This window comes from Oryctolagus cuniculus, chromosome 17 (assembly GCF_964237555.1).
Source record: "Oryctolagus cuniculus chromosome 17, mOryCun1.1, whole genome shotgun sequence".
NCBI classification, from domain to species: domain Eukaryota; kingdom Metazoa; phylum Chordata; class Mammalia; order Lagomorpha; family Leporidae; genus Oryctolagus; species Oryctolagus cuniculus.
Genome location: NC_091448.1, coordinates 48,175,782 through 48,202,663, shown reverse-complemented (window position 1 = coordinate 48,202,663; position 26,882 = coordinate 48,175,782). Strand labels below are relative to the sequence as shown.

General features: G+C 56.9%; 1 protein-coding gene across 1 annotated transcript; it reads left to right on the top strand.

Annotated features, from left to right (window-relative positions):
- Nucleotides 1–399: 399 nt before the first annotated feature.
- CCDC92B (coiled-coil domain containing 92B) lies at nucleotides 400–19,522 on the top strand. The gene is made up of 4 exons (XM_002719039.4): nucleotides 400–676; nucleotides 9,522–9,673; nucleotides 12,816–12,863; nucleotides 16,012–19,522. The coding sequence occupies exons 2-4, from the start codon at nucleotides 9,544–9,546 to the stop codon at nucleotides 16,635–16,637; spliced, it is 804 nt and encodes a 267-aa protein (XP_002719085.3). The 5' UTR covers nucleotides 400–676; nucleotides 9,522–9,543; the 3' UTR covers nucleotides 16,638–19,522.
- The last annotated feature ends 7,360 nt before the right edge of the window (nucleotides 19,523–26,882 follow it).

The following is a 26,882-nucleotide window of genomic DNA, read 5'->3' as shown; positions in this document are numbered from 1 at the left end:
AGCCAGTGAGAGCCTGGGGTAGCTTTGCTGTCTCCGGGGGCACGGTCAGCTCACCCCTCATCCGAGCCTCCCTCCCGGGCCCTTGCCGCCCGGCCCGTTCCCTCCCTCCGCCGGTGGAGGCCGCGGGGCGGGCGGACCGCGGCCTGCGGGCTTGGGCGCTGTCCGCGGTGCTGATCTGCCGCGGCGCCCTCCTCGCCACGTCGCCCGCAGAATCCCTGCCCAGGGTGCATTCGGCGAGTTCGGCTGCGCGCCGGGAAGCTCAGGCCCGATTCCCGGGGTTCGCAGGGCTGGCGGGGCTCCCCCTCCCCCGACCGCGCGCCCGCAGCCTCCCTTCCCCCAGCCCCGCCCACGGCCCCTCCCCGCCGGCCCCTGTCCCTCCCCTCCCCCCCTTATCTCGCCCGCCCCCCGCCCTCTCCAGCTCGTTCGCCAGTTCCGGTCACGTTGCTGGGTGTTTACGCCCGGAGCCCGCCCCAGACCCCCTGCCTCGGCGCCCCGGAGCCCCCCAGAACCCCGGCGCGACCGCCCCACAGCCTCGCAGCAGCTGATGGCGCCGCAGCCAGGCAGGGCGCTGCGGAACCGCGGGCGCAGCTAGCGCGGGGGCAGAGCACCTGCCTGCACCCGGCCCGGCCCGTACCCGGGCCCAGCCGACCAGCAGGTCGCTGCCCAGGTCCCGAAGGTGAGGAGGCTGGTCAGGGACCGTGGGGTGGGCTCGGGGCGGCCCGCGGTGGGGAGCTGCGCGGCAGGACGCCCGCTCCCCCGGGAGGGCTGGCGCAGAGCGCGGGAGGCGGACTGGACCGCGGGTGACGGCAGAAGTTGCCCTCCGCCGCCCAGACCCGGGCCCTGCCTGGCGCTGGCGGGGAGCCAGAGCAGCCTGGGCCGACCCCCACCACCTGGCGTCATGCACACTGTCGGCCGGCGGCTTTGGTACCTCTTTCCGTGCGCGTCAGTTTCCTCATCCCCCCACTCCTGCTTCCCCGGGAGTCAGGGCAGAATATCGAGACTGGAGAGGGTGGGGGCTCCTGCTCCCCCATACACCCCACTCCTATGTATCTGGGTCCGTGCTGGGGTCCTAGGATCTTCAGCAGAGGGAGGGAGCCTGCAGTGAGGGGTACTGGAGGAGGAGAGGCCCTAGGGTAGGGGGCCACAAGGTCCCTGGGGAGTGTGCCTCTGATATCGGCCAAGTGGCCCCACCTCACGGAGCCCCAGGCTTATCGAAGTCTGAGTCCTTGTTCCAGACACAAGTGCCCAGCAGAGCCAAGGACCTGCGGGGGGGGGGGGGGCAGGATGATTATTTGTTACTACGTGGGGTACTTACTTGTCCTGTGACTTTGGAAGGCTCAACTCTTTCTCCCTTGTCCCTCTGATGTTCACTGTGTGCCTGTTCCTTGCAAGGTATTGCCAGAGACAGATCCTTGCCCTCAGGAAGCTTCTGACTTAAACAGAAGCCAGGCATGCACGCAAGTGCACACACAGAATGCCAAATGATAAATGTCAGGACGTGGTGTCACCTGCCACCCCGATTCCAGCAAATTGCCTGAAGAACACAGAGGCAGGAGAGAGTCTTTCCAGTTTGGTGGGGCATCAGGATCAGGATGTCTTCCTGAGGAAGGTAGCCCTGGATCAAGGGGTGAAAAAGAGGTGCAGTTTCAGATGGCTGGTGGATGGGGTGGGCTTGTTAAGTGAGGGGGTATCCATGGTGGTGGGTTGAGTTTGCCATGAGAGCAGCAAGAGGTAGGAGAGATTAGCCTGAGATGTGGGCTGTGTTTGGATGGGTAAGAGCCTTAACTGCCAGAGTGAGCCCCAGTGGGGAGTTCCTAGTAGCTAAGAATTGTGGTTGCATGTGTTGGGCAAACTACTTTACCAGTCTCACCCGCTGTTCCTTCATCTCAGGAGTGGATAGCCTAATAGAGCCTTCAGTGCAGGGTTGTTGTCAAGTGAAAAAGTCTGTGCCCAAGGCTGAGAGCCCTGTCAGTCCCTTCTTATAAATCCCTTCTTACAAGAAGCCTAGATACCATGTCCGAGAAAGCCTTCTTGAGTTCTTGCACACCTCCTGCTCCTGACCTCTGAGTAATGAACAGGAATAATGACTAAGAAAAAGAAAGAATGTATTGATTCATTTATTTATTCATTTGCCACCATGCTGGTCCTACCTCATATACTTGCCATGGCTAAATGACAAAATCAGTCTGACCTCAAACAACAAAACATGCTTACTTAAAGAATTTTAGCAAAACAAAAACTGAGTGTTCACATGATACAAAGATATTTGTTGACTCAATAAATCTTTTCGGTCCCAAAGAGAAAAGAAACACAGGAACAAAATTGAAACTGGGACAAGAGAATCGTTCAGGGAGTGAGGGACACAAACTCCATGTGCACAGATCTCAAGCAGCCCTGGTTCTGGTTCCTCTCCCAGCCACTTCATCTGCCTGCAGGAGAGCTGGCAACTGCAGAGCCCACGAGGGCAGTGAGCAGACCACAGGGGAGGGGAGGGGGAATTTGGACACCCAAGGAAGGACTGGACTATGAAAGTGGTTGCCAAACTTTTTTTTTTAATAGTTATTTATTTATTTGAAAGACAGAGTTACAGAGAGGCAGAGAGAGAGGTCTTCTATCCCCTGGTTTACTCCCCAGATGGCCACAATGGCCAGGGCTGTGCCGTCCTGAAGCCAGGAGCCAGGAGCTTCTTCTGGGTCTCCCATGCAGGTGCAGGGGCCCAAGGATTTGGGCTATCTTCTACTGCTTTCCCAGGCCATAGCAGAGAGCTGGATCAGAAGTAGAGCAACTGGGACTTGAACCGGCGCCCATATGGGATGCCAGCACTGCAGGTGGCAGCTTTACCCACTATGCCACAGTGCCAGCTCCCCCAAACTTTTGTGTAGCAGAAGGCATTTTTTCTGTAGAGATTTATTTATTTATTTGAAAGAGTTACACAGAGAGAGAAGGAGAGGCAGAGAGAGAGAGGTCTTCCATCCACTGGTTCACTCCCCAGTTGGCCACAACGGAAGCCAGGAGTTTCTTCCAGGTCTCCCACATGGGTGCAGGGGCCCAAGGATTTGGGCCACCTTCTACTGCTTCCCCAGGCCACAGCAGAGAGCTGGATCGGAAGTGGAGCAGCCAGGACTCAAACTGGCACCCATATGGGATGCCAGCACTGCAGGCGGCGGCTTTACCCCTACACCACAGTGCCGGCCCCAGAAAGCATTTCTGCAGTGAGTTAACAGGCACGGGCTGCCCATTTTAAAAGAAAGGTGACAAATAAAGCCTTGGGCCCTGCCCTTGAACCCCCATCCTTTTGGCAGCAGCTGAGGCCCCTCTGTACAATTCTGTGGAGCACAACTTGAAAACCACAGGCCGAGGGGATTCGGAAGGTCCTCTGAGTCCCGAGTCCTGATTCTGTGCTTCCTGTGGTCCTTTGAACCCCAGGAGCTATAGGAATGGAGGAGAGGAGAGGACTGAGATTTCCCACCGGCCATGTCACCAGTCAGCAGAGAGCTGGGAAGGAAAGTGGGGATCGGGAAGCTGCAAAGTGACAAGACCAGGAGCCCAGGTGCCGCAGCACCCACGGTTTGGCTGCAGTGGGGGCTGGGCGTGGGAGGCTGTCTAGCCACCTTCCCCATGGAGAGGAATATTTGTGACTTTTAGATGCATGAGAGACAGGTGAAAAGCTTGGAACTGGCTCTGTACATAGTGAGTCCTGTGTGTTAGATCTTTTCTTGGTGGTAATTTTTTTAAATGAACATTTTTTCATCAAGCTAGAAAATTAACATGAACCAGAGCAAGGAGCCCCAACAGAGAGAAGGAGGAACCACAAGGCAAGCTCAGAGGTGGTCAGGACTGGGGGCAGAGAGGCAGGTGGCTTGGGAGGTTGGGCATGAAGGGCTGGTTGTGGGGGACACGGAGCCCTTAGCTCTTCCTTCAGCTGCTCCACCAGCCTGGGCCCAGGTTTCAGGCATGAGTTTGTGAAGCCCAGAGATTCCAGGGCTGCAGTTCGGATGTGAAAACCTGACATTTTCCTGGCATGAGCCTTGGGACATGCTTGTGACTCCCCAGCCATACAGGCAGATTCACGTTGTCCCAACTCACCTCCTTCCCCACTCCATCTCCCACCCTCCCCGCAAACGAACTAAATTCTAACAGCTAAGAAGGAATCCTTGCCAAGATGGCTTGTGACCCAAATTTCTGCCCTGAGCAGAGCAGGCTGCCTCGTTGGAACAAACACTCAAGTCCTCTGGGAGAGCATGGAAGCAGCTGGTCCGCGCAGCCCCTCTCTGCAGCCAGGGCCCATTCTCCAGAACAGTGTAGGAAGGGCTCTCGCTCTTCAGAAATGCTCCTACTCCAGTGGCTGGGACCAGATACCCTCTGTCTTCATCCCAAGCACAGGCCTTCACACCTTCAGCCTCCAGGTGTGCACACACAGCACACACACACACACACACAGATGCTAGGGAATAGAAACACATGCATGCACTCAAGCACATGTGCATGGGCTCAGGCACACGTGCAGACACAGGGCACACCCACCCCACATGGCCTGCAGGTGCACAGATGCACAGACGCAGCTCGCCTGGCTCTCCCAAGTTAGGCAGCATATTCCTCCGCCTGCTGGACATCTTTTCCTCCTGGTCTGAATTCTCGTGGGTTTGTCAAGCCTAACGTGTGCTCTCTTGATCGTACTTGCTCTGTAAATCTGCTTTCTATCAGTCTGTCCCTCCGTCCACAAATTCCCTCACCTGTGCGTTCTACAAATATGTGCTGACTACCTTCTGTTTGCCAGCTGCTGTGCTAGGTGCGAGGGAACAGGAGAAAGAAAAACACCATCCTTCATTCTCTGTCGCTAACAATCTGGCAGTGGAAATGGACAATAAACAAAAACTTCGTCATGCAGTAATAAGTTCATATAAGAAAAGTCAGGCAGATTAAAGGAGTAGAGAGTGATGGAAGACTCTTGACAAATTTTTATTTGATAGGTCAAGAAAGTGAAAGGCAGACAGACAGAACTCCCATCCTTTGATTCACTCCCCAAACGTCCAAGACAGGTAGAGCTGGGCCAGTGCCAGAGCCAGGAGCTGCAAAACAATCTATGTCTCCCATATGGGTGGCAGGGACCCAATGACTTAAAGCCATCACTGCTGCTTCCCAGAGACTGCCATTACCAGGAACCCGGAGTCAGGAGCTGGAGCTGGGACTTGAACTCAGGCACCATAGTCATCCTAAGCTGCATCTTAACCACTAGGCTCAAGGCCCTGCCTGAAGATTCTGTTTTAAAGTGGGCAGTCTGGGACCATATTGGGTAAAGCCACTGCCTGCAGTGCAGGTATCCCATATCAGTCTCGGCTGCTTCACTTCTGATCCAGCTCTCTGCTATGGCCTGGGAAAGCAGCAGAAGATGGCCCAAGTCCTTGGGCCCCTGCACCTGCATGTGAGACCCAGAAGAAGCTCCTGGCTCCTGGCTATCACAGCCCAGCTCCAGCTATTGCAGCCATCTGGGGAGTGAACCAGTGGATGGAAGACCTCTCTCCCTCTCCCTCTCCCTCTCCCTCTCCCCCTCCCCCCTCTCTCCTCTATGTAACTGTGACTTTCAAATTAAATAAATAAATCTTTAAAATATATATATATATATATATATATATATAAAGTGGACAGTCAGGGAAAGGCCCTGGAGAAGCAATATTTGACCAGAAATCTGAAGGGAGGAAGGGAAAGGCCGTGAGGCTTTCCCGGTAGAGGGGGCAGTATATGCAAAGCCTCTGGGGCAAGAATGCTTGGCACATCCAGGAAACAGCAGGGAGGCCAGAATCCCTGGGGTAGAGCCAGCAGTGGGGAGAGCTGTAGGGGACGAGGGCAGAGAGCCTGGTGGTGTAGGGTAGGATGAGAATGTGGAGCTTGGTTGTAAGTTACCAGAGAAGCCACAGGAAGATTTTGGGTGTGGGACAGGGAGTCGTGATCAGACCTATATTTGCTAAAAGGACTCTGGATTCTGTGTGGGAGATAAAGGGCAAGAGAGGAAGCAAGAAGCCATGTAGGAGAGGCTGCAGTGGCACACAAAGGGGCCTGGGTGTTGGTAGCTTGGACCAGGCTGGTAGCAGTGAAGACAGAGAAGTCATTTGATTGGGACTTTTTTGTAGTGGTTGGTGTGATGGCTTAACTTTTTCAATTTCTGTGTGTTTATTTTTATTTATTTGAGAGGCAGAGAGAGACAGAGACAGATAGGGAACGGCAATGAAACAGAGATCATCATCTGCTGGTTCAGTCTCAAATGCCCACAATAGCCAGGGCTGGGCCAAGCGGAAGCCAGGAGTTAGGAATCCAATCCAGATCTCCCACGTGGTGATAGAGACCCAAATATTTGAGACCTTATTACTGCCTCCCAGGGTGTGTGTTAGTAGGAGGCTGGAACTGGAAGTGGAATATCTATGATATGAACCCAGGAACTGTGATGTGGGTATGACCATCCCGACTGATACCTTAACCATGGGCCAAGTGCCTGCCCCAGGGATAATTTTTGAAGGTGGAGCCAGCAGGGACTTTGTTGTGTTTGCCACTTGGCAAAAGCAGAGCCCGGAATGAATGAATGAGAGCCAGAGTGAATGAACACACTCCCCCTGCTGGCACCTCAGTGGGCCAGGAGGAGAAGGAAGAGGGGACATGGCACTGGTGGAGCCAGGTGCTGCGCCGAGACCTCTGCATTTCTCGTCTCATTTCCGGATGGGTACTACTCCACAGCCCCATTCTACAGAGAGGGCAAACGGAGCCCAGAGAACTTTTTTTTTTTTTTTCAGATTTATTTTTATGTATTTGAAAGGCAAAATGATGAGTTCTCCCATCTGCTAGTTCACTCCCCACATGCCCGCAACAGCCAGGGCCGGGCTAGACTGAAGCCAGGAGCCAGGGTCACCATCTGGTACCCAAGTACTTAAGCCATCATCTTCTATCTGCCAGGAGCAGTGTTAGCAGGAAATTCGATCGGAAGCAGAGTAGTAGGGGCTCTGATACAGGATGCAGCTTAAGCCACGGTATCACAGTTCCCATCCCCGTTCCCAGTGGCAATGCTGGGAATCTGCTTTGGGTGGAAAACTTGGTTGGAGAACTGGGTCTGTTGGCCGGCGCCATGGCTCACTAAGCTAATCCTCCGCCTTGCGGCGCCGGCACACCGGGTTCTAGTCCCGGTCGGGGCGCCGGATTCTGTCCCGGTTGCCCCTCTTCCAGGCCAGCTCTCTGCTGTGGCCCGGGAGTGCAGTGGAGGATGGCCCAAGTGCTTGGGCCCTGCACCCCATGGAAGACCAGGAGAACCACCTGGCTCCTGCCATCGGATCAGCGCGGTGCGCCAGCCGCGGCAGCCATTGGAGGGTGAACCAACGGCAAAAAGGAAGACCTTTCTCTCTCTGTCTCTGTCTCTCTCTCTCTCACTGTCCACTCTGCCTGTCCAAAAAAAAAAAAAAAAAAAAGAATGAGAACTGAGTCTGCCGCCACCTACTGAGCGTGGGACGTGGCACAAGTCACTTGAGTCCCAGTTCCTTTGTTTGTGAAATGGGTGTGGTGGTCTTGTGTGGTTGGCAGAAGGAAGACAATGTGTACAAAGTTCCCTGAACGGAGCAGACGGTCAGTAAATGGCCCGTGAGCTCCCCACCGCCCCACCCTGAAGTGAAAATCCTGTTGGTTGGATTGGAGGGTCCGGCGGTACGAGGGAAGGAGCCCAGGGTGACAGGGATGTTCTCAGGTGGGCCTGCTCCACGTGACCCTACAACTGAGAGCCTTGTCTGCAGAATCCACGGCAGCCAGTCTGGGGACAGCCATCTGCTAAGCAAAACTGTTGGTCTTGTGGCCTCCCTCGCCCACTGCCCTGGAGACTCCCAGGTGCTTCAAAGCTGAGGAAAGCCAGGCACTCAGAGCCCTGGGCCTCGTGGTTCTGCTCTCTGTCTGCTTCCCCAGGATGCTGATGGTCAGGGCAGAGACTGGCCAGGACAGGCCCAGGACCACAGAGGGAGGGCTGGAGGTCCTGGCCACACCTGGGCCTGGGAGTGCATCCCTCCCCATGCCACCCCAGGATCTCACTGTGCAGGTCACCTCATAAGCCCTGAGCCATTGTCAGCATCAGGCTTAGGAACATGGAGGCACCCAGAGCCCCCGGTGAAGGTGGACCTGGGGGATGAGGGGCGGGGGGCTGCGCTTGGAGCCATCAGGCTGCCCTGTGGGGCTCATCCACTTCACCACTCCCTTCTTTTCACCCGCGAGGAAAGTGAGAGCCCAGGGAAGGAGAGAGCTTGCCCCAGGTCACAGAGCCAGTGGGAAAAAGGGCAAGAACGGGTCTGCGTCTCCCCCCTACAGTGTTGCTCCCCTTGTTTTCCTCTCTGAGGAGTAGCAGAGGCCAGAGGTGCATGGGAGCAGGAGAGTGAAGCCAGGTCCCTCTGGGCTCTGTTGCTTCATCTATTAAATGGGGATAATTACTCTCTCCTGGAGTGGGTATTTAGCCCACGTCTCACATTAGAGTGCCTGGGTTTGATGCCCAGCTCCAGCTCCTGGCTCCAGATTCCTGCTAATGCAGACCCTGGGAGGCAGCAGGGAGCACTCAAGTGGCTGGGTCCCTGCCACCCAGACTGAGTTCCCAGCTTCAGCCCCAGCCAAGCCTAGCCACTGCAGGCATTCGGGGTGCGAACCAGCACATGGGAGCTCACTTGCTCTCTCATTTTAGAGGTAGAGTTACAGACAGGGAGAGGGAGGGGGAGGGGGGAGAGAGAGAGAGAGAGATCTTGCTTCTACTGGTTCACTCCCCAAATGGCTACAATGGCCAGAGCTGCAGCAATCTGTAGCCAGGAGCCAGGAGCTTCTTCTGGGTCCTCCACATGGGTGCAGGGACCCAAGCACTTGGTCCATCTTCTACTGCTTTCCCAGGCCATAGCGGAGAGCTGGATTGGAAGAGGAGCACCTAGGACTAGATCTGGCACCCATATGGGATGCCACCATGCAGGCGAAGGATTAACCTACTGTGCTACAGTGCCGGCCCTATCTCTCTCTCTTAAAAAAAAAAAAAAAAAAAAAAAAAAAAAAAAAAAAACTGTAGGGGGCCAGCATTGTAAGGGCCTAACTCCTGCCATATGGTAGTCCCGCTGCTCCACTTCCGATCCAGCTCCCTGCTAATGTACCTGGGAAAGCAGTAGAAGATGGTCCAAGTCTCTGGGCCCTGCACCCACATGGGAGACCAGATGAAGTTCTTGGCTCCTGGCTTCAGCCAGGCAAGGAGTGAACTAGCAAGTGGTTTTTTCTCCTCTCTCTCTCCCTGCTCTGTCCCTACAACTGCCTTTCAAATAAATAATAATTCTTAAGCTGTACTTCTCTGCCAGTGTCCCCACTTGCTCATGAGATCTGGCTGAGTAAATGCAAGGGAGGTGACAGCAGTGACAGCAGCATCGTCTCCCTGGGGGGCACGAGGACGCCAGCGTGCAGGAGACGATGAGGCATCCCAGGGCGGAGCGGGGCAGTCGGGCTCAGAAGAGGGGGTTCACCTTGTCCTCCCTCCCCAGGTGGGGCCCAGGCCTGGTTGCCATGGACACCGTGTCGCTGGAGCACCAGATCCAGAGCGCACAACGCCACATCAGCTTCCTGAAAAAGGAGCAGATGGCCCTGCTGCGGGACCTGCACCTGGAGATCCTGCGGCTGCAGAAGCGCTGCTCAGGTGAGGCCGAGGGGCCGGAGGCCGCCTGGGGGCAGGGCTCGCCGTCACCACCATCCTCATTGGGGGCCCCCACACCTGGGCCGCCACCTCTGCTCCTGGATGAGGAGCCTGAGTCTCGGGGAGGGGAGACACAAGTTTGGGGGCACAGAGCTCTGGCTGGGTAGCAGGGGGCGCAGAGCCGGGGCACCAGCTGAAATAGGCAGTGGAGCTGGGGCACCCGGGCATCAGGTCGTGGGGACGCACGGCTTTCCCCAGTCGCTGTTGGCTAAGCAGCTCCCAACCCTCTGGAAGCTACGCCCAGCAGGGAGGTGCACTCAGCAACAGGCAGTATTAAAATGCAGCCGAGAGCAAGGAGGCTGGTGGGGGTGCACTGGCAGGGTGGTGTCCAGCTGGAGGAACAGGTGAGGAGGGAGACCAGGTGAGGGAGGCTCCCCAGAGGAAGGAGGAGTTCACCCTCCAGAAGGCTGTGGCAGAGGAGAGGGTGAAGAAAGTGTCCATGTGCAGGGCACAGCATGGCAGAGTCCCAAGGGGTAGGGACTGAACGCTGCTACCTGACCGGATGAAGCTGCACTTACAGCTCGCTAGGGAGAGGTCCCCAGGGCGGGCCAGAGCCCACAAGACCTTGATAAGAAGCAGCAAAGCTAGGAGTTTGCCATCTCCTCCTCGGAAGTGGGGAGCCCCTGCAGGCTCCTGAGCTGCAGAGTGCTGCGGGGTCCGCGCGATGCGCATTCACAAGCTCCCCTGGCAGCCGGGTGCAGGATGAGCGCGGTGGAGCCAGTGGAGAGCTGGGGCCAGAGGTGACCAAGTGCTCCGGGGGAGCGATGGGGAGGACGGGGCGGGGGGGGGGGGCAGGTTGACGGAACACACTTGGCAACTCCATGGATCTGTGAGCCGGGCAGAGGGAGGGACCCAGGACTCCCAGGCCTGGCCTCAGCTGCTTGGGCCTCCAGGAGGCTTGGCTGTGGCCCAGATGCTCACCCAAGCTGAGTCTCCAGATACAGGCTTTAGAACCAAGGCCCCGGCCCTCTCTGCTAGGAGGGCCCACCCTCTTCATTGTACAGCAGGTGAACTGAGGCCCAGTTCCCACATCGTGCTGCTGCCCGAGCCAGGATTAGAACCCAGAGCTCCAGACTCCCCGTCCTGGCTTCTCACACCTTCTCACGAGAGGCCACTGGTTTTGACTTGCAGCTGCACGTTTAGGCCCTGCGGCCCCATTGCCACACCAGCACCTTGCAATCATTACCAAAGACCTCAGGCCAGCCCCTGGGTGGGGCAGGAGCAGGGAGTCCGCAGGCTCACCCCAGCCTGGTGCCACCGCTTCACTCAACGACAACATCACAAAAAAATGGGGACCCTAAGATCTTGGGGCAGCCCCTCGAATTTCCGTTTGTTTTTCGCTGGTGCTGAGGCCCTGGGTCCCTCCACTCAGGACACAGCCCAGATCCCAAGAAAGTGTCACGAGCGGTTCCAGAGGGCTCTGGGGCCCCACGGCTCTTCTCAGGCAGGTGCAGGCCTGCAGGCTCTTGGTTATTGATTAAGGAGATAAAAATAGCTCTGTGCTGGGCTGCAATGGCTGAATAAGGTCCTGCCTCCTGGGGGAGGAGGTGAGGAAGAGAAGGGAGAAGAGCAGAGGAGAAGAGATGAGAGAGGGACCCAGAGGCTGGAAGCCAGGAGGGAGGGGGAGGGAGGAAGGGGCTTTGGAATGCAGTGGTGGGAGCTGTGTTCTGGGCTCCTGGGGCAGCCTGGATGATGACAAGAACTGCCCTCCATGGATTCAGTGCGCACTCTGCCCTCAGTTTATTTTCCCTCATTTCATCCTACTCGTAAGGTGGCTCCTTGTAAGGTGGCTGCTGCTTTAACCCCATCTTCCAGATGGGAAAACTGAGACTCAGAGAGCTGCTGTTACTGGCCCAAGGTCCCACCGTGTATCTGACCTCCCAGCATGGAGACTCTGGCCAGGAGATGGCCAGATGGGGACTGGAGCCAAGCTGGGATTCTGTCTCCCCACCCCCACGCCCCGCAGTTAAGGGCTCAAGAGGAAGAGCCCGCGGGGAATTCGTGGCAGAACCAAGATTTCTTGGGCTAGGTCCCTGAGCCCAGTCAAAGCTCCCTTAAGCTACATCGCAGGGACTTGGAGGAGGGGCCAAGTTGATGCCAGGAAGCCCCTGGGGATGGAGACCTGGGAGTCCTCACAGGGGCCCTAGGGAAGGGGTTCAGGCTCCGGTCACAGCCAAGGCGCCCTGTCTCCCAGCAACAAGTGGCCTCCCCAGAGAAGCCACCTCTGGTGACACCCTGGGATTCCAGAAGAGCCCAGTTAGGCAGCCAGGAGGAGTGGGCAGCGGGGCCATCGGGCTGGGCCCTGCAGGTAAGCGCAGGTGCTCCTGAGCAGGCCTCCTCCCCCACGGTAACGGCGGCTTCTGGTTCCCTACTCTCCTTGCCCAGTTCTTGAGCCCCAGGGGAGCTGCGAGAGTGGAGGTGGGGCTGGGGTGAGAGATGGAGTGTTTGCAGTGCTAAGCAGTGGGCACCGTGAGGACAAGCAGAAAAGACACGGCTCCTGCATCGGCGCCCCTGGGTGGCTCCTTGCCACCCCGCCCCCTCCCTGCCAAGTGGAGCCCCGATGCAGCTTCCCGTCACTGGGTGGCGCTGTCCTCCTTGTAGCGCCTCTCCCTGTCCGCTGGAATCTGGCAGAGCTGTGTATGGAGAACAACACTGGCACAGCAGTGCTGGCTGTACAACAGTGAATGAATGGGCATATGTCCGGTGGGTAAACATCCACTGCCCTGAGCCCGCCCACCGCCACTGCCCCCGGGCAGGCCCGGACACTCCAGCGTCAGACAGCAAAACAGGCAAGGGTCAAGGTCCTGCCCAGCTAGGCTCCCCCCGAACTGTGGTGTCTCTCCCCAGGAAGGGGTCAATACGTCTTCAGCCCCAAAACAAGCTGGGCTTCTCAGACCCGGAGTTTGAGCTGCAAAGGTATCGGAGTTTGAGTGCGTTTCTTCGTGTGTTCCCCTCCAGGCTGCAGTAAACCAAGTCCGAGGTAGACTCAGAGGCTTCCAAGGTCCCTTCCTGCTGCTGTACTGAGTTGTCACTCCCTCATATCTACACCCCCCCCCCCCGACATCTTTCCCTTTCTTCCCCCCAGAACTGACCCGGGACCTGGAGATGAGAGAGGCGCAGTCCCACCAGCAAGGTAAGAGGCTTGCAGGCTGTCAGCAGCCCGCGGGCCTTCTCCCCACCCAGCCCAGACTTGGTGACACCCCCTCCGCGGCCTGCTGAGCAGAGCACAGGAGGTCACCCCCACCTGCCCATGCAGCTGGGTGACCCTGTGCCGTGAACAACCTGCAGCACCACCCACACTGCCCTGTATCCCTGCCTGGATCCAGTTGGAAATAGGACAGCGGGAGGGAGGTGCTCCATGGTGTTACATGCACCTGGCTGGCCTGCTTGATGCCTCACCAGTCCCTCCCCACCCTTGCAGGTGGTCTCAAGGTCTCCAGGATGCTGAGTGCCCGGGGGGGGTGGGGGCAACACAGTGGCAGTAGGGGGTCCTTGACCTCAAGGGGCTTAGTGGAGATGAACAATTAGCAACTCCTTCATTTCACAGAAGTGTTGCTCCCTGCCATGTAGCAGTTAAAATATGTGTATAGAGTATTAGGTCTTCCATAATACCGTGGTGCTGGGAGGCCATGGTGTTCAGGGAGGACAGAGTTTCAGCTTTGCAAGGGAAAAACATTCTAGAGATCTGGGGAGTAATAGTGAACATACTTAACACTATGGAAATACAAAAATGGTGACATTGGCAAATTTTATTTTATGTGTATTTTACCACAATTAAATTTTAAATGAGGAGTGAGGGGGAGGATTGTATTCCTGAGATCTTTTTTTTTTTTTTTTTTTTTTTTTGACAGGCAGAGTGGACAGTGAGAGACAGAGAGAAAGGTCTTCCTTTTGCCATTGGTTCACCCTCCAATGGCCGCCACGGCCAGCGCACTGCGGCCGGCGCACCGCGCTGATCCGATGGCAAGAGCCAGGTGCTTCTCCTGGTCTCCCATGGGGTGCAGGGCCCAAGCACTTGGGCCATCCTCCACTGCACTCCCTGGCCACAGCAGAGAGCTGGCCTGGAAGAGGAGCAACCGGGACAGAATCCAGCACCCCGACCGGGACTAGAACCCGGTGTGCCGGCATGGCAAGGCGGAGGATTAGCCTAGTGAGCCACGGCGCCGGCTGAGATCTTTTATTTATTTGCATTTTATTTGAGAGAGACAGACATTTAGACAAAGCAAGATGTCCCATCCACTGGTTCACTCTGAAAATGCCTACAACGGCCAGGGCTGGGCAGGGCTGAAACCAGGAGCCCAGAACTCAGTCCAGGTTCTCCACGTGGGCAGCAGGGACCCAAGTACTTGAGCCATCACCTGCTGCCTCCCAGGGTGCTCATAAGCAGGAAACTGGATGGGAAGCAGAGCTGGGACTCAATCCCAGGCACTGGGATGGGAGATGCAGAACTTAACTGCCGCTGAGATCTTAGCCGGCAGCTGCTAGGTCCTCTGAGAACTGGGCCTGGGTGCACACTGCCGGATGTGGGGCGACGCATGAACCGCTTATTAAAAACCGGTCTCAAAGTTCTTCAGAACACACTCCCTGCCACGGGATGGTTGCTCAGGGACCAAGAGCTCCGTCACCTGTCACTGGGGGTGAGGAAGACTGGAATTTCAAGCTCAAATGCCAGAAGCCCTGCAAATCCCGGTGTATTCCTGCATACAGAGCAGCTAGGGACCGTCTAAACATCTAGGAACTGCCCATCTCTTTCGATGGTGATGAGGGACAATCTCTTGGTGCCTAGACACCTGGAGGAAGGGGACACACATCCCAGATACCGCATGAGGACAGACCTGTGAGCACAGCAGCCCCCCCCCCCACTGCCCTTCATCTCAAAGGGTCCCCAGGGCTCAAGCTATTGTTGCACTGCCTTGATTTTTATCTTCTCTTAAAGGGATTGAGAATTCTCCTAAGCCACTGCTTGGGACACCCACATCCCATAGCGGAGTGTCTAGTTTCAAGTTCCAACTCCACTTCCTGTCTAACTTCCTGCTAATGCAGATCCAGGTGATGGCTCAAGTTCCCAGGTCCGTGACCCCCACGTGGCAGACTGGCATTGAGTTCTGGGCTCCTGGTTTGAGCCTGGCCCAGCCTCCTATTGTGGACATTAGGAGAGGGAACCAGTGGATAGATCGACCTCTCTTTCAATTAGATGAAAAACATTAAAAGGAGAGAGAGAAAATCCTCTCTGTCCTCCTGTCACTTGGTTTTTTTCTTTTTTTCTACATCTCATTTACTGTACTGAACGTGCAGTGCAGGAGGCAGTGGGGGAAGGAAGCACTGAGGGGTCAGAGCAAGGACACTCCCCACCCCTGCGCTGACCAGGGCTGGCCTTAGCAACAGCACAGACAGGGAGCAGGGCGGTGGTCCAGCCCCAGGGCTGATTCTCTTCTGCTTGGAGTGGGCAGAAAGGAGACACAGCGCAAATACCGGGCAGCCAGAAAAAGAAGACACGAAGTGCCCACGTCCCTCCAGGGGCCGCCCTTTGCCTGCCCTCGCTCTCATGGGCTCTCAGGTCCCGCTGCGGGCCTGCTGAGTGGGCGCTTGTGAGCCAGGAGGCAGCGTACCAGCTCGCCCGCTCCCCTGCTGGAATCCCCAGGGCCATCCCCAGGCCCCGTTAACCCCAGAGATTCCGATCCAGTTGATCTTTGGTAGGGGCCAGGAAGCAGGTTTTTTTTTTTTTTTTAAGCTGTCTAGATGGTTCCAATGTATTTCCAGAGTTGAAAACTGCTGGAGTGGCAAAGGCAGAGGATAAACAAGTAAACAAAGTTTTGAAATGTGACACTTTACAAAGTGCTCCCAGCTCTCTCTGTCATGGGGCTTTTGCACAAGCTGTCCCCACTATCAGCACCCACCTCTCCCCTCCTCACTACTTAACTCCCATTCGTGCTTCAGGTGCTAGCCCCAGTATCTCTCTGCCGGGAAGCCTCCCCTGATTAGGTCATGTTCTCCTCTGACAGTCCTGGCATGGGTCTGTTTCTTTCTGGCACCTGTCACAGTACAACCTCGCATTCATTTATGCGCTGGAAGCTTCCTAAAGACCGTTTTATTATCCACCATATCCCCAGTGCCCAACACCGCGCACCACAGTCAGGCTCAACAGTTTATCTCTGGGTTGGGAAGGGGTGTGCTAAGGTGAAGCCTGAAGAATTGGAGGCGAGGCCGAGCAGGGCTTAAGACGGGTTCTAGGGCTGCGTGGGCAGGGACCGCCACCTCTCCCCTCCATCTCCCCTTTCCAGAGGAGGCGTCCCGGGAGCTGGAGAGCAAGTGCCGGGCCCTGGAGTCGCAGGTGGCGGCGCGGGCCGCAGCGAACGCCGAGCTGCGGCGGGAGGTGGCGCAGCGCGAGGCCCTAGTGACAGCGCTGCGCTGCAGCCTGCGCGCCGAGGAGCGCCGCTTCCTGGAGGAGCTGCGGCGCCGTAGCCACCGCGCCACCGTGCTGGGCACCGAGCTGCAGAAGCACACCGAGGCGGCCGCCTACCTCTCCTGCCAGCTGCACGCCGCGCGCCAGAGACTGCAGGCCCCGCGCCCGGGCCCCTCCGCTGCCGCCGCCGCCGCCGCCGAGCCCCGACCCCGCCGGCGCCCACAGCGGGCCCGTCGCCCGCCTACCGACGCCGCCGCCGCCGCCAAGGGCCCCAGTCGGGACTGGGCCGCCTGGGACCGCGCGGCCTGCGCCCTGGACGACGCCGAGCCCATGCCTGACCCCGCGCTCTTCCTTAACGCCCGGAGGCCCCCGCGGCCCAGCGGCCGCAGCCCGCGCCAGCCGCCTCCCCAAGAGCCCTCGGACCAAGCCGGCCCACAGCCGGGGCCCTGCCGGAGCCCACCAGCAGCGCCCGGCCCGCCCAGCGCGCCCGGGGACCCGGAGTAGGCGCAGGGCTGGGGGCAGTCGGAGAAGAGCCGGCCAAGGGCCCGGCTAGGGACGCAGGCTGCCCCGCAGGCAGGTCCCGGGACTAAAGGCAGCCACCCCACCTCCGGGGAGAGGGCCTTTCGGCGGCCCCAGCTCCCCACCCGCTCCAGCCACCCCTGCCTTTTGTATCCCCCGGCGTGGCCAAAGCTTCGAGCTCTCCCCTCCCACGAGGGAGCGGTTGCACCTCGTTCCAGGTGGGGACCCGCGCTTCAGACACTCCTGTGGTCTCCACCCTGCCCCTGGGAGGGGAGGGCTGGGACACGCCCTGCGAGGGAATGCTGACAATCGTTTGCCGGGAGAGAAAGGCTGGCCTGGCTCAGAAAGGATGCAGAGTGGCACCCCTGGGCCGTCCGGCCGGTGCCCCTTCCCCCGCGCCGCAGCCCTTTCTGCCGAGCCTCCTTCCTCCCCAGGAGAGGTTCTGCCCGGTGGGGCTGATACTCTGACCCCGAAGCCACTTCCCCTGCCCCTACCCGGTCTACAGACCCACTGTAGAAGGTGCGCCCTCACAGAGCCCCTGGACGGCACTGTGCGGCCTGCTGGCAGTCCCCTTCTGGAGGTGGCGCCCACAGAACCTGGGGGGTGGGTTTGTGGCCAGCCCTGGTCTGCCGCTGCCTCCTGCTTTGCCCTTCCCAGCCACGCCACCCAAGTGAGGCTTGGTGCAGGCAGGGAGCCGTGCCGGGAAGCCGTCTGGAAGTTCTCGTGGACCTGGTTATCGGTGCCCAGCTTCCGGATCTGCTGGCTGCACCCAGAAATAGGGAAGGCCAAGGCCGGGCTGCTGGCCCAAGTTTGGGTTGCTGGGGATGGAAGTGGCAGACAGGTTAGCCCCTGGCCGCCCCTCCAGGGAGTCCCTAAGCCATCAGAACCTGCCCGCAGGTTCTGTGGGCTGAGGAGGTGGGAAGCAGAATGCCCCTCTTAACTCCCCTGCTCACCCCACCCCCAAAGGCAGGAAGTGCAGTCTGCATGGTTCCCGGTGCCCCCCCACCCCGGAACCTCCCTGCTGTCCCTCCTATGTTGGTCCCCCATCAGTCCTAAGTGCCTGTGAGGGAGGAAGGGGCAGGGACAAGTGTTTCCCGCCCTCAGACACTGGTCGCTGGCATCTGTGGGTCACCCGGGGCTCCAGGAGGTGACCAGTCCATCTCTAGCGATGGAGAATCCTCTCCAACAACCGCCCCCCCCGGAAGGAGCTAGGAGACCCCAACCCTGTCCTCTCTGTCGGGAGTGGGAAATTGGGGGAAAAGCAGAAACCGGTGAGCCCGGCTTCCCAATCAAACATGCAGCCTCCTCCCAGGGGACCCTGCCCAGCACTGCTGAGACCCCTGAGCAGTACCAGGCCTAGCCTGGGGGGTCCTGCTCCAAGGATTCCGGGAGCGGGGAGGGGGGAGGACTGGGGAAGACAGTACCTGCAGGCTGCACCTGGGGGTGGGGGTGGCCTGGGGTCCTTGCCCTGCCTGCCCCCACCCCACCCCATCAGCTCCTGAGGCTTGCCGGGGAATGCAGTGCCTGGCTTGCTCGCTGTCCTACCAGAACCCATGGATGTGGTGTGGGGGAGGGGTGCGGCCTTGCTCCTCTCTTCTCCAGGGCGCCTGCAGGGCTGTGGGAAGGAGAGAGAAGGTCCCTTTCTGGCAGAGCCCCCTAGACCCTCATCTCCCACAGCCACACTTTTGGGGTGAACAGGGTGACTTTGTTACATTGATGCTGTACACAGATAGCGAAGTCCTTTATTGCCCCCCACTCACTAAAAGCCATAGCTATGCCCGCTCCCCTGCCCAGTCTATAGCAATAGCCCTCTTTCCTGCCCTCCTCCTGGATGCCGGGTGTCCATCTCAGGCCCTGGGGTGTTCTGGTGGCCTGCCAGGTGACCCCATCGGCACCTCCCAACCCCCTCTTCCAACACCCAGAGATAATGACTCCTAATGGTTTGTGGGGTGCTTGGAGATCCCCCAGATGAAAGGTTCTGAGTGCTGGAGTGGCTGACTCACTGGCACCTGAAGTGTTGGGGTGCCTGGGAAAGGATCTAAGGCAGCCCCATCCCCCAGCAAGTAGGGGGTGGGGCAGATACAGGTTCCCATGGTAATAAAACTGCCCCTCTCTTGAAAATCACAGAGCAACAGGGTCTGCACCTGCCCACCCCAGGCAAGGGACAGACCCCTCCGTGCAACAGAATGGAACCAGGAGCAACATTCCTGATCTGCCCTTGGCCTCAGCTTCCGGCCCCCCCACCCCAGCCTCCGGACACGGCTTAAGGGCCCATCTGGCCAAAGGAGAACCTCCCAGCCCTGCCCTTGGAGTGGGTGGGGACCAAGATGGGGAAAGAATGCTTATCATCCCTGCCACTGCTGCAGGAGGAGGAAGGTTGATGTGACACTCAGGGTCCCTAGGGAATGCTCCTGCCAGGCTCCGAGTACCGGCAGAGCTAGGTGAGAAAGCTGCGGAAGAGGGGCCCCCTCTGTCTAGAGCCAGCGGGAGAGCAGTGGCCGTGCAGAGTGAGGCTCTGGATCCCGTCCAGGTCCACGGATGGGACAGCCCTCCTCCATACAAGCAGCGGGATGGGGTCTCCCCTGGGAGGAGAAGGCAACACGAGGGTGTGGTGCAGCAATGCTCTGTGGAGAGGCCTCAGGCCCCGCCTACTGACCACATGCCAGACTTGGGTGGGGTGTGTGCAGGGCTTCAGGACCTCCGGGCAGGAGCCCCCTGGGGCAGAGCAGAGGATCCTGCTCCAAATTCTGTTGGCTGCGCTTTTTAATCCAATGCTTTTCAGAGTATACTCACTCACCCACAGAAATAGGGCCCTGTGCTTTAGGGGTGACTGTCATATGCCTTATTCTTAATAAAATATCTGACAAACATGTGGCTCAGGTCTGTTCTTGTGGGCCCTCAGCAGGGAGAGGATGTAGAGGAGGTACCAGAATGATTCGAGAGTCAGACTGAGCCATGTGTCCCTCTCAAGCCCCATCAGTGTGACCTTACCTGGGTCCCGGGGGGGAGGGATCAGCCCCCAAACACGTGGACTGAGATGGGTGGAGCCTTCCCCAAAAGGAAGACACAGGTCCTGTATCAGGAGGGGTTGTGGGCAAAACCATTAGGTTCCCTGCATCCTTGGAACAGAGTGGCCTTTTCTCCCAGGCATCCACGACAGGGGCCTACTTTGAAATGTGTTGGCTTGTGGGTGGACGTTTGGGGCAGCAGTTCTGCCCTGTCGCGGGATGCCCACAACCCCTATTGCAAAGCCTGGGTCAAGTTTCTGCCTACTCAACTTCTGACCTAGCGTCCTGCTAATGTGCTACCTGGGAAGCAGCAGGTAATGGGCCAAGTACATGGGTCCCTGCCACCCATGTGGGAGACCCAGACTGAATTATTGGCTCCTGGATTCAGCCTGGCCCAACCCTAGATGTTGTGGGCATTTGGAGAGTGGAACAGCGATGGAGATTGTGCTCTGCCCCGCCCCCACAGCCCCGTTTTTCTATTTCTGCTTTCAAATGAAAATAAGTAAGTAAATATGTTTCAAGACTCCACAGGGGATGTCCAAATGCCATATCAGAACACTTAGGTTTCAGTCTTGGCTCCACTTCCCCTTCCGGCTTCCTGCTAATGCTCACCCTGGGAGGCAGCAGGGGTTCAAGTGCTTGGGTCTCTGCCACCCACGTGGGAGACCTGGATTGAGTTACTGGCTCCTGGCTTTAGCCTGGCCCAGGTCCAGTTTTTACAGGCATTTGGGAAGTGAGAGAATAGATGGAAGATCTCTATGTCTCTATGCCTTTGAAATAAAATAAATCAGTAAATACAATTTTTTTTTTTTTTTTTGACAGGCAGAGTGGAGAGTGAGAGAGAGAGACAGAGAGAAAGGTCTTCCTGTGCCGTTGGTTCACTCTCCAATGGCCGCCGCGGCTGGCGCGCTGCGGCCGGCACACCGCGCTGATCCGATGGCAGGAACCAGGTACTTCTCCTGGTTTCCCATGGGGTACAGGGCCCAAGTACTTGGGCCATCCTCCACTGCACTCCCTGGCCACAGCAGAGAGCTGGCCTGGAAGAGGGGCAACCGGGATAGAATCCGGTGCCCCGACCTGGACTAGAACCCTGTGTGCTGGCGCCGCAAGGCGGAGGATTAGCCTAGTGAGCCACGGCGCCGGCCAGTAAATACAATTTTTTTTTATTTTTTTATTTTTTGACAGGCAGAGTGGACAGTGAGAGAGACAGAGAGAAAGGTCTTCCTTTGCCGTTGGTTCACCCTCCAATGGCCGCCGCGGCCGGCACACCGTGCTGATCCGAAGGCAGGAGCCAGGTACTTATCCTGGTCTCCCATGGGGTGCAGGGCCCAAGGACTTGGGCCATCCTCCACTGCACTCCCTGGCCACAGCAGAGAGCTGGCCTGGAAGAGGGGCAACCGGGACAGAATCCGGCGCCCCGACCGGGACTAGAACCTGGTGTGCCAGCACCACAAGGCGGAGGATTAGCCTAGTGAGCCGCAGCGCCGGCCATAAATACAATTTTGAAGAATGTAATGGCCTGAATTCTTATGGGTGCCGGGTGAGCTGGATTGCTAAAGCTGTAGTCCCGAGTTAGCGTTCAGGAGCAGAGGCTAGAATGGGGCTCAGCTCCAGAAGGCTGAGCTTCTCACAGTTGGATCAGATCAGGGTGGGGAACCAGCATGGCCAAAGACACCCCCACCCTCGGATGGGTGATTCTGTGCCTGGCTGGGGCATTGCCTGCCCAGCCCATGCAGGAGGTTAGGCAGGTGTGGCACACCAGGCCTCTGGGTATGGCCTGACTGCTGGCAGGCTGCAGGAGCCCCAGGCACATTTCCCTACCCACTCCCTGTTGAAGGGTCTTGTCAGTACCAATCAGGTAAACAGCTCGTGGGTGTGGCCCAGGCCCATTAGAGCCACCTGGAAAGCTACCATAGCTGACATGACCTTCGAGCTGATTGGAGAAGCCTAGCGAGAGCCAATATTGGCTGTATCCTATAGAATTTGTGTTGCCCTGAATTAGCTGTGCCCCCTCTGCCTGCCCTTTAAAAGGTGTGCTTGATCATTTAATAAACCAACACGTTCACCGAAACTTGCCTCCGGTGCTTCTTGTTGAAGAACACCATCGCCCCAGCATCCCGGCAGTGTGGACCTCGCAGGACGAGTCCACAGGCCAGAGCAACGGACACCTCCAGGCATGGAGCCTTTCCAGTCCATGCCTCCTGGCCTGCACCAAGAGCCTCTGACATCTTGTTTGTTCATTTGGATTGGGCTGGCATGGACAGGGGGAAGGGCAGGACTAGCCTGAGGGACAGGACACCACACGGGAGCGCTTCATGCCTAATCTAAGGAACCCCAGACTCTCAGCTCTCGTCAAAAAGATAGCCACTCTAAGGCCGGTGCCGCAGCTCAATAGGCTAATCCTCCGCCTTGCGGCGCCGGCACAACGGGTTCTAGTCCCGGTCGGGGCACCGGATTCTGGCCCAGTTGCCCCTCTTCCAGGCCAGCTCTCTGCTGTGGCCAGGGAGTTTAGTGGAGGATGGCCCAAGCCCTTGGGCCCTGCACCCCATGGGAGACCAGGAGAAACACCTGGCTCCTGCCTTCGGATCAGCGCGATGCGCCAGCCGCGGTGGCCATTGGAGGGTGAACCAACGGCAAAGGAAGACCTTTCTCTCTCTCTCTCTCTCTCTCACTGTCCACTCTGCGTGTCAAAAAAAAAAAAAAAAAAAGATAGCCACTTTAAGTCCTTTTATTAAAAAAAATATTTACTTATTTGTTTATTGGAAAGGCAGAGTGGCAGAGACAGGGAGAGATCTTCCATTGCTGGCTCACTAACACAAATGACCACAACAACAGGAACTCCATCTGCGTCTCCCACGTGGGTGCAGGGGCCCAAACATCTGGGTCATTGCTGCTGCTTTCCCAGGTGCACTAGCAGGAACCTGGATCAGAAAAGGAGCAGCTGGGGGTTGAGTCTGTGCTCCAATATGGGAAGCTGGCATTGCAAGGGGTGGCTTAACCTCCTGTGCCATAATGCCAGCCCCAGCCACCTCCAGGCATGTTCTAAGGATGTTCTAAGGATGCAAGGAACCTAATGGTTTTGCCCCAAACCCCTCTAATAACAAGGCCTATCTCCCTTTTGCGGAACTGCCTCCACCCCTCTCAGTCCACATGTTGGGCAGTTTGACTTCAGGGTCTCCCAAGCAGACCCCTGGAGCTGCTGGGCTGAGTCCATCCCAGAGTCACAGTTGGGAGCCAAGCTGGGCAATGTTGGCAACAGACAACCCTCCGAGGACATCCACGCAAGCCCTCCGTGTTTTAGGTGGGGAGCCCGAGGCCTGCAGCATCTCACTGGTTGTCTTCCCTTCCTCTCTAGAAGTTCTGCCCACACAGGTTTGGGGTTGATGGGGGTGAGACATTTAGGGGTCCCCAGAGTCAGACCAGGAAGGTAAAAGAGGTTTGGGTTCCTGCTCCACCCCTCCGAGGCCCAGGGGAACTCTGCAAGGGAGGGGGAGGTGGGGTAATTAGGGAGGTGGGAAGCTCTAAGCAGGTGATGCCAGCTGGTCTCAGCCTACATAAAAATTCTCTTTGTCCTTTTACAACATCCTTTCTTTATGAAGATTTATTTATTTATTTGAAAGGCAGAGTTACACAGAGAGAGGGAGAGCTCTTCCATCTGCTGGTTCACTCCCCAAACAGCCACAACAGCTGAGGCTGGGCCAGGCCAAAGCAAGGAGCTTGGACCTCCATCTGGATGTCTCACATGGGTGGCAGGGGCCCAAGCACCTGAGCCATCTTCCATTGTTTTCCCAGGCTCATTAGCGGAGAGCTGGATCGGAAGTGGAGCAGCTGGGACTCCTATACCAGATGCTGGGGTCACAGGCGGCAGCTCAACTCGCTATGCCACAATGCTGGCCCCTTTATGCAGCATCTTTACACAGGGGCCTGCCTCAGGAGTGCCGCCGGGAGCCCTGAGGATGGGAGTTGTGCAACAGGAGCCTGTGAGAGAAAGGGGAAGACAAGTTCCAGAGCCTAAGGCTGTGGCACTGGTTAGTCATGAGGCTCACGGATAGACTGGTTACCAGCCTCCACGCTGGCAGCAGCTAACACAGACATTGCTTATGAGGACAGGGAGAGCACAGAGATCCAGAGCTCTGGATACAAGGGAAGATCTGCAAGGGAAGCCTAAATATTGAGAGAGCAGCGGGGGGCCGGCATCAAGGCCCAGTGGGTAGAGCGGCCACCTGCATCGCCGGCATCCTATGTCATCATTGGTTCCACCTTTCATTCAGTTCCCCGCTCATGCACCTGGGAAGGCAGAGGAAGATGGCCCAAGTGCCTGGGCCCCTGCACCCATGTGGAAGACCCTCATGGAATCCCAGGCTCCTGGCTTCAGCCTGGCACAGACCTAGAGTGAACCAACCAAGTTTACCTTCTACACTCTTCTGGAGATACTCTCTGCATATACACTGCACGTGTCCAAGGTTAATTCAAAAAGATTATGGAAAATGGAATTAAAAGATGTTGATGTAAGTGGAAAAAAATTGAAATCTATGCATAGTTTTTCATAAGACACATTTTCTTGCCTCCCAGGGTGCACATTAGCAGGATGCTGGCATTGGAAGTGAAGTCGGGACTTGAATCCAGGCACTCTGATATGGGATGTGGGTGTCCCACCACTAGGACAAAGGCTCAACCCTGCATGAACTTAAAGGGAGACATGTATGAGTCCACACACACTTGGTTGGTTGGCCAGGGGCCAGTGAGGGACTGTTCACTGTATGCCCTTTTGTACTTTTTGGAGTTTGAACTATGTGAATGCATTACCTATTTAACATTAGGAAGCCCGAGCTCCCTTCTGCCTTTCTCAATTCTTGCTGCGGTACTAGTCTGCAGCCTCATCTTCATGCCTCGGAAAATTGGAGAAATCAAGGTCTTGTTGCTGACAGCCGGGTGAGAGAATGCTAAGTCTATCAAGATCAGGAAGAATAAGGACATTGTGAAGTTTAAAGTTTGCTGCATAGTGTCTTTACACGTTGGTCATCACAGACAAGGAGAAGGTGGAGATAAATCTTAAAAAAAAAAAAAAAAAAAAAAAAAGAAAATGGGGCCGGCGCTATGGCGCAGAGGGTTAACTCCCTGGCCTGAAATGCTGGCATCCCATATGGGCACCAGTTCGAGACCCGGCTGCTCCAGTTCTGATCTAGCTCTCTGCTATGACCTGGGAAAGCAGTAGAAGATGGCCCAAGTCCTTGGGCCGCTGCACCTGCATGAGAAACCCAGAAGAAGCTCCTGGCTCCTGGCTTTGGATTGGTGCAGCTCCAGCCGTTGCAGCCCATTGGGGAGTGAACCATCGGATGGAACATCTCTCTCTCTCTCTCTCTCTCTCTCTCTCTCTTTCTCTCTGTGTAACTCTTTCAAATAAATAAATCTTAAAAAAAAGAGAGAGAGAGGCCGGCGCCGCGGCTCAGTAGGCTAATCCTCCGCCTAGCGGCGCCGGCACACCGGGTTCTAGTCCCGGTCGGGGCGCCGGATTCTGTCCCGGTTGCCCCTCTTCCAGGCCAGCCCTCTGCTGTGGCCAGGGAGTGCAGTGGAGGATGGCCCAGGTGCTTGGGCCCTGCACCCCATGGGAGACCAGGAAAAGCACCTGGCTCCTGGCTCCTGCCATCGGATCAGCGCGGTGCGCCGGCCGCAGAGCGCCGGCCGCGGCGGCCATTGGAGGGTGAACCAACGGCAAAGGAAGACCTTTCTCTCTGTCTCTCTCTCTCACTGTCCACTCTGCCTGTCAAAAAAAAAAAAAAAAAAAAAAAAAGAGAGAGAGAGAGAGAGAAGGTGGAGAAGCTGAAGCAGTCTCTGGCCCCGGGCCTGGCAGCAAAAAAGCTGAAATAAACCAGAAAGACCAGTTTGAACTGTATTAAAACCTTTTTAAAAGATTTATTTAATTTATTTGAAAGGCAGAGTTACAGAGGCAGAGGCAGAAGGAGAGAGAAAGAGGTCTTCCGCCCATTGGTTCACTCCCCAAATGGCAGCAATGCGTGAAGCTAGGCAGATCTGAACCCAGGAGCCTGGCACTTCTTTCAGGTCTCTCAAGTGGGTGTAGGGGCCCAAGCACTTGGGTCCTCGTCTGCTGCTTTCCCAGGCACACTAGCAGGGTGCTGGATCAGAAGTGCAGCAGCTGGGACTGAAACCAGTGCCTACATGGGATGCCAGCACTGCAGGCGGGGGCTTTAGCAAGTATGCCACAGTGCCAGCGCCTGTATTAAAATTTTTTAAATGAAAAGATAGATAAAATAAAATTAGGAAAGTTAAAATATTTCTTTTTTAATATTTCTTTTATTTATTTGAAAGCTACAGAGAGAGGTAGAGACAGAGAGAGAGGTGTTTCATCCGCTGTTCTACTCCCCAAATGGCTACAACAGCTGGAGCTTTGCCCATCTGAAGCCAGGAGCCAGGAGCTTCTTTCTGGTCTCCCACGTGGGTGAAGGGGCCCAGGGAGTAGGCCACAGCAGAGAGCTGGATGGGAAGAGGAGCAGCCAGGACTAGAAACGGCGCCCAAACAGGATGCCGGCGCTTCAGGCCAGGGCATTAACCTGCTGTGCCACAGTGCTGGCCCCAAGTTAAAATATTTGTAAAAGTAACTAAAAAGGAAATAAATTTCTGTAGTTCTCCCTTCCATGTGTGACCGCATCATTCCTCTGACATGTTCATTAAAATCCTTCTTACCCTTCGCAACTTGGTTCAGGGGAGGGCATTTGGCCTAGCAGTGAAAATACCAGTCAGGAAGCCCACATCCCACAGTGGAGTACCCGGGTTCAAGTCCTGGCTCTGGTTCCTGACTCCAACTTCCTATTAAGGGGGGATACTGGGAGGCAGCAGCCACAGCTGAGTGGGAGACCTGGATTGAGGTTCTGGTTCCTGGCTTCAGTCAGGCCTAGCTGCAGCTGTGGGCATTTGGGGTGTGAACCAGTGGATGAGGCGCTCCTTCTGTGTGTATGTGTGTCTGCCTCCCAGAAACAAACACAACTCAGTTCAGAGCAACCTCTTCCCAGAATTCGTCCATCTGTTTGTTCTGCAGATTGAAACTGCTTCCTGGCCGGTGCCGCGGCTCACTAGGCTAATCCTCCGCCTTGCGGCGCTGGCACACCAGGTTCTAGTCCCAGTCGGGGCGCCGGATTCTGTCCCGGTTGCCCCTCTTCCAGGCCAGCTCTCTGCTGTGGCCAGGGAGTGCAGTGGAGGATGGCCC